We start from the raw sequence: 13,905 nt of genomic DNA on the forward strand, positions 1-13,905 counted from the left end.
GATTTCTTAATGATCACAAACTTGGATTTTGGCTGTACAATATCAGTATCGAATATCAGATTATTTTTTCTCCACTGTTTGTTACTGAAAATTTACAACCAACATACCAAAAATGAATATCAATGATCTAGTACAAGAAAGGGACTCAACTCCTCTAGCCGAGCCAAATGGAACGGAGCAACAACAATTGAGCAATCAGCAGGAAATTAAACAAGAACACGAGGAAATAAACGAAGAGAGTGAAGTCAATAAGCTAGATACAACCACCAACAATGACAATAATCAAGAACCTCAAGAACTAAAAGAGGATGAAGTAATGGAAGAAGCAGAAGCAGAAATAACACCCCAACCAATAATTAAAACAGAATTAAGTGAAACTCCAAGATTGACACCACAACCACAAATTCATCAACCTACAAACAACCAAAACAAGAAACTAAAACAAGAACAACCAATTATAGAAACTTCAAACTTACCTCCATTACATGAAATAGTAGGTGGCTCATCAATACGAAGATACTTGAATAAACATTTAACTAAACATTTATTGGATGGATTAAAAGAAGTTGGGGATATTAAACCTGATGATCCTTTACGATACTTGGGTGAATTTTTAATTGCTAGATCTGATGAACAAAAGAATAATGGGGGGTAGAATTCATTGAACTTTTAAGTTGCTCAAATGAACCTGCAATTGATGTGCAAAATTTTTGATTAAAGTCAATTTTGTAGTTTTGTATATAGTCAAATTTAATGAATTAATGAAGCTCAACAGTCCTAATTGTGTAGGCTATAACTATTTAAACTCTTGACTCGATAGCTTTTTATTCAAAATCGGATTCACTCGCTAGTCTGCTTCATTTGCTTAATGGCAATTTTTAGTGAATGAATTTAGAAGTAAACTTATGATTGCAAAAACGGAAAAATAAAAATAAAAAATAGATTAATTTATTATATAGAAGCAAATATAACTTATCCTTCTTATCAGTTCAATCAAAGATGTCGAATACATCTTCATCAACCACGACATCAAAGCTAGACCCACATCAACTAAGGCCCTATTATGATCATGATACTTTTGATGCAGGTTACTCAGTAATTTTTAAAAAGGGAGTAGGATTATTTGATCCCAAAACAAATAAACCAATAACTTCAAATTTATCTAGTAATGTGATCGACAAACAAATAAATAATAATTTACATAATCAACCTGGACTAATACGAAGAACTTTTGATAGACAAGGTGGGTTGGGTTTACAGTCTAGTGGTAGTGGTGATAAAAACTTTTTATATGACTTAGAATTTAATGAATATTTTGATACTAATAATATCCTTGAATTATTGAAAAATTTAGTTTGGAATTTTGTTAAAAGTTATGCAAAAGTATTAATTGCTCAACCATTGGAAATAACAAGATTAGTTTTACAAGTTGGTAAATTCCCCAATTTAACTGATAAAAAACCCACAAAAGATGATAAACTGAAGAAAAGATTATTGGATTCCACTCACTCATTATCGTCATCAACATCATCTGTTAAGCAAGAGAATGATCATTTAAGTTCAAGTAAAGTTGGATTTGCACAAGATGATGATGAACCAATTGATTATTTCCAGCCACAAAATGATCAACAAGTTTGGGCTAACCCACAATCAACCTTCGAACCAATGACACCTGCAAAAGAATTACAACATTCATCAACCGTAACAAGTAATGAAAAATTTGTACCACCACCTTTAAAAAGATTAAGTACAAGAAAAAGAATTAAAGTTTTCAAAATACAACCAGTATCATTACATACTATTGATATAATGTCAGCTATAGCCAACAAGGATTCATTTTTTGCATTATTCAGAGGTGTTAATGCTTCATTTATATATCAAACCTTATCAAATACAATTGAAGCATGGATCACTGGATTTTTATCACCATTTTTAGGTATTCCGGATCCTTTCTTTTTGGATTTAACTCACTCAAATGATCCATTGAAATCATTATGGTTATCTGTTTCAGCTTGTGTCCTCACAGGAATAATATTAATGCCATTAGATTTAATCAGAATCAAATTTATGATTACTCAACCAAATAATACATTACCATTACATCAGGACAAAAATGAAGATTTAATAGAAAAGGCAGCTGAGGACATACTACAAAACACAAGATCAATAAGAGAATCCATAAGATTTTTCCCAACGTACTACCTCAAACATCCACCAAGTCCAATAGTTCTATTAACAACCTTATATCAATTATCAACAAGTATATTTAGAAAAATGGCACCATATTTATTATTTATAAAATTTAATATTGATTCATATTCATCACCGTCAATTTACACTTTTGTGAATCTTATAAGTTCAATTTGTGAATTTTTCATAAAATTACCAGTTGAAAATTTATTGCGTAAAGAACAAGTTAAATTTTTATTAACTCCAAAAGCGCAAGATCCAAAAAAGATTATAACAATTGTAAAACCAGAAGAAAATTTAATTGTTGAATTTAATGGTAATATAGGTGAAGATTTACAAGATAAAGATGAATCCGTTTGGGTTAAGATTAAACAATTAGGATTATTTAATGGTTGGAGAGTTGGTCTTTTAAATGTGGTTGGATTCTGGGGTTATAATATATTAAAAAATAGTGGTAATGAATTAAGAGAAGAAAGATTATAAGGTAAATAATAAAGTAATGACGAATAAATATATAATACTTGTGTATATAGATTATTAAATATTATTTTTAGCTCTTATAATGATCTGATAATTTTTCCTGATTTTTTAAAGATCTTTATTATTATCAAGGGAAAAATTTGTATTATTGTTAAATGTGTAAGGGAAATATTGAAAAATCTGAAAAATCTGAAAAATCTCAAAATATAATATTGCAGCCACAATAATTTCCACAAGAAAATTGGTTGTATTATTATATAATATTCCGATCCGATTTGAAAGAAGAAGCTATATATTATATGTAATAATCATTAAAGATGAAATTTTAGATTTATCTTGGTGTATCAAGCACAACCATAATTTTAGTCAAACATGAGTCCAAGTAAAACTTCAAATGGTACAACCAATGGTTCAACTAATGGTTCAACCAAACCAAAAAAATTATTAAAATTATTTGCTTTTGAAATGGGTACTCCTCAATTACAATGTACAAATTGGAGTGATCCAAAGAATAATTCAAAAACTTACAATACTTTAGATTATTGGTTAAATACTGCTAAACTTGTTGAAAAGGGGAAATTTAATGGTATATTTTTAGCTGATGTTATGGGTCCTTATGATGTTTATAATGGTCCAAGAAATTTTGAAGCTGCTGCAAGATCTGGTGCACAATTCCCCACCATTGAACCATCAGCTTTAATTGGTGCTATGGCTACAGTCACAAAGGATTTAGCTTTTGGTGTTACTTTTGCAACTTTAAGTGAACAACCATATCATTTAGCAAGAAGATTAGCTACTTTAGATTTGTTAACTAAAGGACGTGTTGGTTGGAATATAGTTAGTTCTTATTTGGATTCAGCTGCAAGAAATTTATTGAATGGTGAAGATTTACCACCACATCACGAAAGATATGACAGAGCTGAAGAATATACCCAAGTTATTTATAAATTATTCTTGAGTTCATGGGCTGATGATGCAGTTGAACAGAGAAATGGAGTTTACTCTAACCCAGATAAGATAAGAACTATTGATCATGTAGGTAAATGGTTTACTGTCCCAGGTCCAGCAGTAGCAGAACCAAATAAATATCAAAGATTACCAGTATTAATTCAAGCAGGTACTTCAAGTGCTGGTAAATTATTTGCAGCTCAACATGCCGAAGTTGTATTTATTACACAATTTTCACCAGAAAGATTAGGTAAAGAAATAAAAAATATCAAGCAATTAGCATGGGAAAAATTTGGTAGACCAGAAGGCAGTATAAAATTTTTGCAATTAATTACTCCTATAATAGGTTCAACTCAAGAAGAAGCAGAAGCAAAATATATAGAAATTCAAAAATATGGAGATATTGAAGGTGCTCAAGCTTTGTTTTCTGGTTGGACTGGTATAGATATAAGTCAATATGGTTATGATGATGATATTACTGCAGTTGGTACTAATGCAGTAAAGTCATTTTTAGAATTATGGAATAAGAAATCACCAACTGATTCAGATAATGTTAGAAAGACTAGAGCTCATATTGCAAAACAAATTACTATAGGTGGATTGGGTCCAGTATTCTATGGTACCGCAGAATCAGTAGCTGATGAAATTGAAAGATGGGTTGAAATATCTGACGTTGACGGTTTCAATATTACTTATGCTTTACAACCACAAACATTTGAAGAAGTTGTTGAATTCTTGGTTCCTGAATTACAACGTAGAGGATTAGTATGGGAAGATTATCCAGATTTAGGTAGACCTTTAACTTTTAGAGAACAAATTTTTGGAGTTGATAGAGAAGATTCAAGTTTCTTATTAGATACTCATCCTGCGCATAAATTAAGATGGAGAGCTGGTGAATCAAAAGAAGAATTTGAAAGTAGAATTAATAAAAAAAGAGAATTTGTTGAAGAATGAGGAGAATAATACAAATCTTGCTTTTACGAGAATTTGACTTAATTGTATATAATGATATGGTTTGTTAATGTTTAATAATTTGTTTTGTAGTTTGTTTTATTATTATTTATGAATAAATTTTTGGTGTACTTAATAGTTTTTTATCGACTTCAGACGCCTTTTTTACAAATTTGTAGATCTGATCCGTATGTAGAAATTTCGTATTCGAATACTACATAATCTTTCACGATAAACGAATTAGTTATGAACCACAAAACGTTTATTGAAGAATAACATAATAGGTAATAATTTATCCCAAATCTGGTTTTATGAGAGTACAAAAGCATTTACTAAAAATTTGAATCTAGATCCTAAAATTTTACTCAACGTCTAAATCATTTCATATCTAAATTATCATGGATCCTGGTTCTTATCGAATCAAATCTTGAACTTTGATATATTATTCACGTTTAATGATTTAGATTGGGATTGTCGAACCATTTAAAACAGATTTGATGCTCTTTTGTCGATCTGATTAAATTTAGTCTCTTTTAAAAAGGATGAGGAATTCCAAGGCGTTTTTTTGTCCCATTTGAATTTCTGAATTCAATTTTTTAAAAAAAGATAACGTACATTAATTGTATTGTATTGTCAAATAGGCTTATTATTTGGTCTATTAAATCGAATATTGAAATTAGTGATTGGATCTTCAAGGAATTTCACATAAGAGCTTGAAGATTCCCAACCCCTACCTTTCTGTTTTGATCTTCATTCATAGTCAAATCCAAGGAAAATAATTAGTCAGTTAAAGCATTGAGAACAACGCTCCAACTTATTTGAACTTTAAGAATTGGTACATTATTAAATACTAAATCACAATAAAACATCGTTTTTTAAGTAAAATAAGAACAATCCTTAATTTATAATAATTATTAAAATTTACGAATAATCCTTAATAATATAATTCTTCTGGTTTTATTTCTCTTATTAAAAAGATTTACAATCTATTTTTAAACTTTGGTGATAAATTCATTTAAATTGAAATCTTATCATGTATGAATCTATATATTTAACTGAACTTAATTTCTTCCTTTTCAAATCTTGATTCATTTTATTAGCTAATTTCACTTGAATTTAATTTCTTTTTACTTATCAACCAATCTTCAAATCAAACTATCAACGATCCAATCTCATAATAAAGTTATGGAATTTATATAAAAAATTATTCATCAATTATTTTTCTAATACTACATATATCTTAGATTGTAATAGAATTCAAATAATTTTCAATACTTAATGATGATCAATCGACATTACTTAAAATTACTAGTTACCATAACATTATCATTCCTAATATTATTCTTTTATATTATATTACAACAAATAAAACCAAATATCATATCACAAGATGCTTTATTAGTGGATCAAATGCATCTATATGAATTTTTGAATGGCGAAAAACAAATCATATCAGATTTAGAAATCTTCAAGTGTAGAAAATTTTCACAAAAATGTGATGAAAATATTCCAAATGAATTTATTTTATTAAGACCACCACTCAATTACCATTATCCAAAAAGTAATAAAGATTTTTATAAGTTTGATTATTATTTAGGTGTGAAATTTGCCAAAATTGATGGAAGCTCACAATATTTAGAAAATTTATCATTAATTAAAAAAGATGGATATAAGGAAGTTACATTAGATGATTTTACAATTTATAAAAAAGTTTTAGTTACAAATGCTGGAAAACCTTTACCTGATGATGTATCAATTATAAGATCAATGGATATTTTATTTGGTAGTAATGATTTTATAGATTCAAGGCCGAATCACGAAGCTTTACATTTATCTGATGATAATTCGATAAATCCGATTATTTCTTTTGAGAGAGTCACCAAGAATGAAATTAAAGCATCAGTGAAAATAATGAAACAAATTGATCAAGTTAAAAATGACAACACTATAAACACGGATAAAGAAAAGTACAAAGTTTTGCAATTATCAGATTTACACTTTGGTCAAGATTTAGGTAGATGTTCAAATAACAAAGATAACACTAATTCAGAAGATCGTCAAAAGAACAATTGTAAATCAGATTTGAGAACTACAAAATTTGTTGAAAAAGTAATAAGTAAAGAAAATCCAGATTTAATTGTGATAACTGGAGATTTAATAGATGTAAAAAGAATGATTGACTATAAATCAATATTATTAAAATCATTACAGCCGATATTGAATTCACAAATAAAGTTCTTATATACATTCGGAGACGAAAACTTATCAACCGAAACTAAAAAATTAATCATCAAGTTTTTATCAACATTACCAAATTGTCTCAACACTCCAATAACTGAACCAAATTTAATTCATGGACTAACTAATTACAATTACCAAGTAATAAATGAAAAATATCCAAATCAAGTATCTTCAATAACAGTTTTGGATTCTCAAGGTCATTTTATTGATGAATCACAAATCAATTATTTGTACAGATTAAACAACATTCATCAAGATTCAGTCTATAAGTTATTATTCTTCCATCATCCAATTCCACAATTCAGACCAGAAGGTACTTTCAAAATCATAGGATCATACAACGAGAAACATGCGTTAGATACAAAAACAAATATGAAATTCCATGATGATATAATTAATTGTAAATATAACGTTGTTGCAGTAGGTCATGAGCATGAAAATGATGCTTGTATATTATCTGAACAAGTGAAAAAAGCAGATGAAATGAAATCTATATGGTTATGTTATAATTCAGTTACTGGAGATTCCGGCCGTACTGTTATAAATGAAAATTATGTTAGAAAAATGAGATTGTTTGAAATTGATTATGAACAAAAAAGAATTTTGAGTTGGAAGAGGAAAGAAGATGATAAAGCTATATTTGAACCTCAATTGATCTTTAAAAAATAATTATGAGTGTAGAAATTTTAATGACTTTTATGATGAATGATTTATGATATAGTGTTGTTGTTTTACTTTATATATATGAAAGATAATAAATGTATAATTTTACTTCCAAATGTTATTCTTTCTGTTTATTGTGTCAGTTAGTAAGTACGATATATCTGTAACACAAAATATTTTTGTGTGTACTGTATATAAATTTGTTACAATTTCACACTCATCTCTAGCTACAATCAAAATCAATTAATCAATTATCAACTCGATCAAATTCAATCAAACCACATTATATAATTAACAATCTAATAACAATATTCACATACAATGGGAAAAGCCAAAAAGACAAGAAAATTTGCAGCAGTTAAAAGAACAATATCAAAAAAAGATCCACGTCTAACATCAAATCAAAAAGCCATCATACCCAAAAAGGATCCAGAACTTATACAAAATATCCCACAAGTATCATCATCCCTATTTTTTAAATTTAACGAAAGTATAAAACCACCATATCAAGTCCTAATAGATACAAATTTCATCAATTTTTCTATTCAAAAAAAAATCGATATAATAAGAGGTTTAATGGATTGTTTAATGGCAAAATGTATACCCATAATAACTGATTGTGTAATGGCAGAACTTGAGAAATTAGGTGCCAAATATAGAATAGCTCTCAAACTCGCAAAAGATCCAAGAATTCAAAGATTAAAATGTTCACATTCTGGTACTTATGCTGATGATTGTTTGGTGAATAGAGTTATGCAACACAAATGTTATATAGTAGCTACTAATGATGCTGATTTGAAGAGAAGGATTAGAAAAGTTCCTGGTGTTCCTTTGATAAGTGTTGGTGGACATAGTTATGTAGTTGAAAGATTACCTGACGTTTTTTAGTATCTTGATGATTTAGTAATTTCAATGCATATAACAATTTAATGATAGAGATATATCTCGAGTAGAATAATATGATAATTTAGCTCTATGAACTAAACTCTTTCCAAATGGTGTTGATGGTGGATTGTTCATTTATAATTTTTTGGTTGCAAAAATCAAACTTATGAGAAGTGCAGAACCGAGATACCTTATTTACAATTTAAGTAAAGGTTAGAAGAGCTCCTATTTAGGCATCTTGCCCTGATGTATACTAGCATATGAAGAGAAGAATGCTAAATAGAATAGAGTTTATTAGACTGGAAAAAGTCATATGTACACTTTCGCTAAATCGAGATTCAGTTATATGTCCAGAATGACCGTAAAACACAGCTCTCCTATTTCCATATGAACAAGTGACATCTAAGCTAGTCTAGATTCTTAGATTGCTTTCTACAGTCTCGTGAAAATTAATTTCAAAGGTCATATGAAATTGGTTATGTACTTGGAAAAATCGGTTAGTTTAAAAAAGTTTAATTATTTACAAATTTTTAATAAAATATAAACATTCACGGTTGGAACTTATTTCGTGTTTAAGTTAGTCACGTCAAAAAAACTAAGTATGATTAGTTTCATTTAACTGTGAAGTGAAGTGAAATGAAAAGTATTTAGGCGTGTTTCTATTTTTAACTTTTGACGAAAGCTGGTTGAAGAGGTTTTATATATTCTAGAATTACAATAAAATTCTCGGAATCGGAACACTAATAACTTTTTTATTTTTAGTATAATCTAACAACAACAATATTCGTAGTTTTTAGCTAAGACTTTTCAATTCTTTATCTTACTAAGAAAACTAAGTTGTTCCATGAGCTTGACCTCACCTAGCCCTAAGGCAAAATCAAACTATAAGGTTAAAGTATATAATTTTTTCTTGGTAGAAAAAAGATTAAGTTTAAGACATTTTTTGATGTATGTAATATCTTTACTAGCAATTTTATTTTTTCTTCTTTAGTAGTTGTGGCATGTTGAAAAAACGTTTTAGTCTGAGATCTCGAGGAATATTTCGAAGATCTAGAAAATCTCAAGATTTGAGGAAAGAGGAAGATACTACAGCTAGTCAATTTCAATGAGAAATTGTGAATTATTATCGATTTATTAGTATAAAAAGTTTAATAAAAAATTTATTATATTGTTAGTATATAGTAGAACCCTGTAAAAAATTAAAAACTGTAATAAACTTTGAAACTCTTTTTAAAATTGACTAAACTAGATCCAAAATGACTTGAATGAATCATTATGGTGTATACGCCAAAAAACTAGTTAAACAACACAATTAAATTAAAAATAATGTAAATTGTAAAAAAACATGTAAAATTTAGAAATACAAAATATTTAAAAAAATGACTTTATAAATTAAAAATTCTTTTATTAAAAAAAATGAATATATGAAAAAGTATGATTATTAAAAATTGAAGTGCAAATTGTTTTGGAAAAATCCTTCCTAGATATCTATTCTAATCCCGATCTCCCCTTTTTAAATCTCTATAATATTAAGTGTGAAATATGAACATAATGTTTTTGTATTACATGAATTTTGTAAATTTTATTAATTAAATAATTGATATTCTTAAAAAATTACACTTAATATAATAAAGCAACAGCAGCAGCAACAATAGCAGCACCACCATAGATATTAGTGTTAGCAACAACACCGGCATTGGCTGAACCAGCACCACCAGTTGAGTTTTTACCACCTGCACCAGCAGCAGTACCATTTGAAGCACCACCAGCAGCACCGGTTGAGTTTTTACCACCGGCAGCGGCACCACCAGTTGAGTTAGTGACACCAGCACCACCGGTAGTGTTGTGGAATTTAGCTTGGATTGATCCAACTAAGGCTAATGAAGCAATGACTGATGAGAATTGCATTATTGATATATGTATATTATTAGTTAATTAGTTGAAATTCTTTTAACGAAAGATAATGAATTATGAAAAAGAAGAAAATTAAATCTAAAAAAATCATGAAATTAATGGAATTTAATCTATTTTTATATTACGAAAATTTATTAGAATTGAAATTCATAGAAATATTTCCGCAAAGATAAAAAAATAAAAATTAAAAATTAAAATTTAATTATTAAACCTAAAAAAGAAATTTAGACTTTTATTATGACACAAAATTTATTTTTAAAACGTGAAATAAAATAAAATTTAAATTTAAGTAATTACACATTTTTCACCTGATAATTTTTATAATTAATTAACTATGTATTTACAGATGTTTTACATAATATTACTCATACAAATTTAAAAATAAAAATTAAGACATTTTGTAGAATTAAATGGAAAAATTAAAAAATTAAAATTTAATTAAACAAAAAGAAACACGAAAATTAAAAAAAAAAAAAAATGTGTAAAAATTCGAATAAAAGAAAGGCTTAGACTTCTCTTTTTTCATTCATTCAACAATTTCAAGATATATTTTCCTAATGAAGTTAATTTATTACACACCATTTTTTTTAATTCAAGATTTAATTCATACCGCCATACCCTGAAACACCTCTAGTTCTTTTTTTAGATTTTTAAATTATTGGTAAGAGTAGTTACAATTTTGGGGGAAAATATTGAAGTCGCCTTTGGGCTATGTCTCAAAACTAGTTGTATTTATTTGTCCTATTACTGATTAAATTAGTCGAGAGCTTTAATTACGTGATGTGGCCCATGTGTTCCACTGCAATGGAAAAATTCATATGATTTTCTTTTCATTAAATTATTATCAATTATTACACGATAAATTGCCCTCATATTATAAGAAGATTTTCATACTGCATATTTCATGTTATTTTACATCTACGTTCAAACAATTAAATAGGAGATTTAAATTAACTACAGAAAATTGTGACACGAGATTTTACTACGACTTATCCACAAATTACATCTAATAAAAACCAAATTTTAATAGTTTGCTACATTCTTTAATAACTCACTTGTATTTTGATTTTAATATTTGCTTGTTGCATTAAAATGATTTTTATTTTTACATTCGTTATAAATTAATTTTGCAACCAAAAATTATAGAAGAAAAAAAATTATTATTTCGGATAAATTAAAAAGACAATTTTTTTTTTTTCTTATATTATGTATTTGTACTACAAAATTTTATAATATCTTTACAATCTGATGGGGGAACAATTTCAGCTACTCATATACTTAAAATTCTTCTTTGCTACACATAATTGTGTAATTACCATCGTTCGTCTTATTTCGATAGTTTCATTAACTTATTGGGATTTTTTAAAACAGTAGCAATCTTTAAAGTTTAAGTTTTTGCTAACCCTAGATTTTAATAAAATAAAGTTTTTTAAGGCACCAAAAATATTATTTAGAAATAATAGAAGAGATGATGATGTTGCAGAAAATAAAAATATTATAATTATAATTTTTCTATTATTAACATTTACTTTCCATCATCAATACGTTTGATTTGAACTCTATTATTTAATTAACTTGATAGACATGATTCAAAATTCTGATTATCAATTAACGTTATTTAATTATTAATTTTATTTAATTGATTGTTCTTCCCCACTGATAATATAGAATAATTTATTTACACCCCCTACTAAGAGTACCGCATATTTATTTTTGCCAGTATAATGTTATTATAAAAGACTGTATATAACGTGACGTATTATATATTTTTCAATATGTGTGTCATAAAAATTGAAATTTTACAATAAATATTATAATTATGTGTTAAATTAATTGCATATATAATAATTATTAATTACATATTTAATATTTGTAAGATATATTACTTCTAAAGATAAGGTGAGACATACGAAGTTATGAAGAAAATAAAATATGATAAGAGAATCATTCAACTGTATTACGAAAACATTCACACTAAATTGATCACACTACCTTTATCAAATTCAATTAAGGCAATTTTAATTCTCCAAATTAAAATGGCTTAATATTTTAATAAAAATTAAAAGCCATAATGAATGGTTTTGTAGACCAACAAAAGTGGTATATAAAATTTGCCCACACGTTTCTTCATATTTTAAAAATCATTCATAGTAATATATTTCAAGAGTAATAATATTAGACTAAATTTATAAAAGTAACTAAAAATAAATTTATTTCCAATTAAATTTAATTTTGATAAAGACTTTAATTCAATCTACTTTTAAATTTCTGGGCTGTGTGTGTTATTTTCAAATTTATCAAATTTAGTAATTTAGGGGTGTAAAAAATTAATATGATTTGATATAAATTCATTAATGTCGTTTTGAAGTATTTTTTTCTATTAATTGAAAATCGACTGAAAAAAGGTTATTTCGTTCTATTTTCATCTTTATCGTACGGCTTTAGTTTTTAAATATAAGCCAATTTTGTAATTTTTAAAAAGCTTAACTTTTTTCTTGTAGTATTCTAGACGCAAGTCAAATGAAAGTTATAGTGTGACGAAGTGTGACGAAGAAAGAGCGATATAGATTACCTTACTTGATTATACTAATTTTCCATAGGTTGCAAATTTGGTAAACCTTAAATCTTTTACAACTTTGTAACATTAAACTCACGATTTATTAGACTAAACACCACAGTTTTATAACGGAGGCTAGTCTGTTGATTAAGGCGATCTCAAAGCGCAATCGTAGTAGATTCGTTCGTAAGCGAAACTTTTTTTACTAAAACGACAATTAGTTAACTAAACATATTTGACGACACCTCAAAAGACACACAAACCAAACTTAACACAAGGCGGTTGAAATTTCTATTTTTAGAATTTTTTTGTACTACTTGCTTTGTACTTCAGCATTTAATCAAATTATGAAATTTTACAATAAAAAATTTACATTTAATTAAACGCGTCAAAGGGGTCGATGGATTTGCGTATTATATTAATATTTTAGACGTGTACGTCCTACTAGATCGAGTTAAATTTTTTGATGATAATGTATGTTTCAGTTTCCACCATTTAAAATTGTTTTTTAAGTTTATTGATCTAATAAATATCAAATCTATTACGTAGTACGCTCGAGGATCTATGATCTGCAAAATTTATTGTTAATACCGCGATCATCTGAAATTTCAATGTTTGATTAGATAACTTATGATTTTCTTTAAATGCAGGTATAAAGTATAAACATTTCTAATTACAATACTCTTTTACTCTTTGTTAGTCTGTGAGTAATTAATATTGTTCCCCAGACTTTGAAATAAAACAATTAATCAACTGTAACAATAAGCTAAAGACTCATATTTTTTCAAATTGGACCTTGATTGTAAATTAATTTACTAATCATTTGCCATAATTGTTGGTTGCAAGTACCACTATCATGCAAGATCGATGATATTAGGGTGATATTAAAAAGTTCGAACACCTATTCAAATTTGTAATTTCGACTAGTTCTAGTTCTATATTATTTATAAGTGTTGCAATTTTTTTCGATCACATAACTTCTTTTTGCAACCAAATCTGAGATTTGATTTCTCCCTTATTTTTTTACAACCAAACTTAAGGAAACTACAAACATATGCATATCAAAAATCAGAGTA

General features: G+C 27.2%; 6 protein-coding genes across 6 annotated transcripts; 5 read left to right on the top strand and 1 right to left on the bottom strand. All coding sequences in view use genetic code 12, as the record gives it.

Moving 5' to 3' along the window:
* Nucleotides 1-112: 112 nt before the first annotated feature.
* Nucleotides 113-655, top strand: SDC1 (Sdc1p; the record flags this gene model as incomplete). The annotated part of the gene is made up of 1 exon (XM_051766910.1): nt 113-655. The coding sequence occupies one exon, from the start codon at nt 113-115 to the stop codon at nt 653-655; it is 543 nt and encodes a 180-aa protein (XP_051622156.1).
* A 344-nt stretch (nt 656-999) lies between these two features.
* Nucleotides 1,000-2,673, top strand: KGF54_000943 (uncharacterized protein; the record flags this gene model as incomplete). Its single annotated transcript, XM_051766911.1, has 1 exon — nt 1,000-2,673. The coding sequence occupies one exon, from the start codon at nt 1,000-1,002 to the stop codon at nt 2,671-2,673; it is 1,674 nt and encodes a 557-aa protein (XP_051622157.1).
* Nucleotides 2,674-3,042: 369 nt separating this feature from the next.
* KGF54_000944 (uncharacterized protein) lies at nt 3,043-4,572 on the top strand (the record flags this gene model as incomplete). Its single annotated transcript, XM_051766912.1, has 1 exon — nt 3,043-4,572. The coding sequence occupies one exon, from the start codon at nt 3,043-3,045 to the stop codon at nt 4,570-4,572; it is 1,530 nt and encodes a 509-aa protein (XP_051622158.1).
* A 1,275-nt stretch (nt 4,573-5,847) lies between these two features.
* On the top strand, nt 5,848-7,479 carry KGF54_000945 (uncharacterized protein; the record flags this gene model as incomplete). The annotated part of the gene is made up of 1 exon (XM_051766913.1): nt 5,848-7,479. One exon carries the CDS (start codon nt 5,848-5,850, stop codon nt 7,477-7,479), a length of 1,632 nt encoding a protein of 543 aa, XP_051622159.1.
* A 315-nt stretch (nt 7,480-7,794) lies between these two features.
* On the top strand, nt 7,795-8,361 carry KGF54_000946 (rRNA-processing protein; the record flags this gene model as incomplete). Its single annotated transcript, XM_051766914.1, has 1 exon — nt 7,795-8,361. One exon carries the CDS (start codon nt 7,795-7,797, stop codon nt 8,359-8,361), a length of 567 nt encoding a protein of 188 aa, XP_051622160.1.
* Nucleotides 8,362-9,978: 1,617 nt separating this feature from the next.
* On the bottom strand, nt 9,979-10,266 carry PGA56 (Pga56p; the record flags this gene model as incomplete). The annotated part of the gene is made up of 1 exon (XM_051766915.1): nt 9,979-10,266. The coding sequence occupies one exon, from the start codon at nt 10,264-10,266 to the stop codon at nt 9,979-9,981; it is 288 nt and encodes a 95-aa protein (XP_051622161.1).
* Nucleotides 10,267-13,905: the final 3,639 nt, after the last annotated feature.

This window comes from Candida jiufengensis, assembly GCF_024610255.1.
Source record: "Candida jiufengensis strain CBS 10846 chromosome Unknown scaffold7, whole genome shotgun sequence".
In the NCBI taxonomy this organism is placed as follows: Eukaryota; Fungi; Ascomycota; class Pichiomycetes; order Serinales; family Debaryomycetaceae; genus Lodderomyces; species Lodderomyces jiufengensis.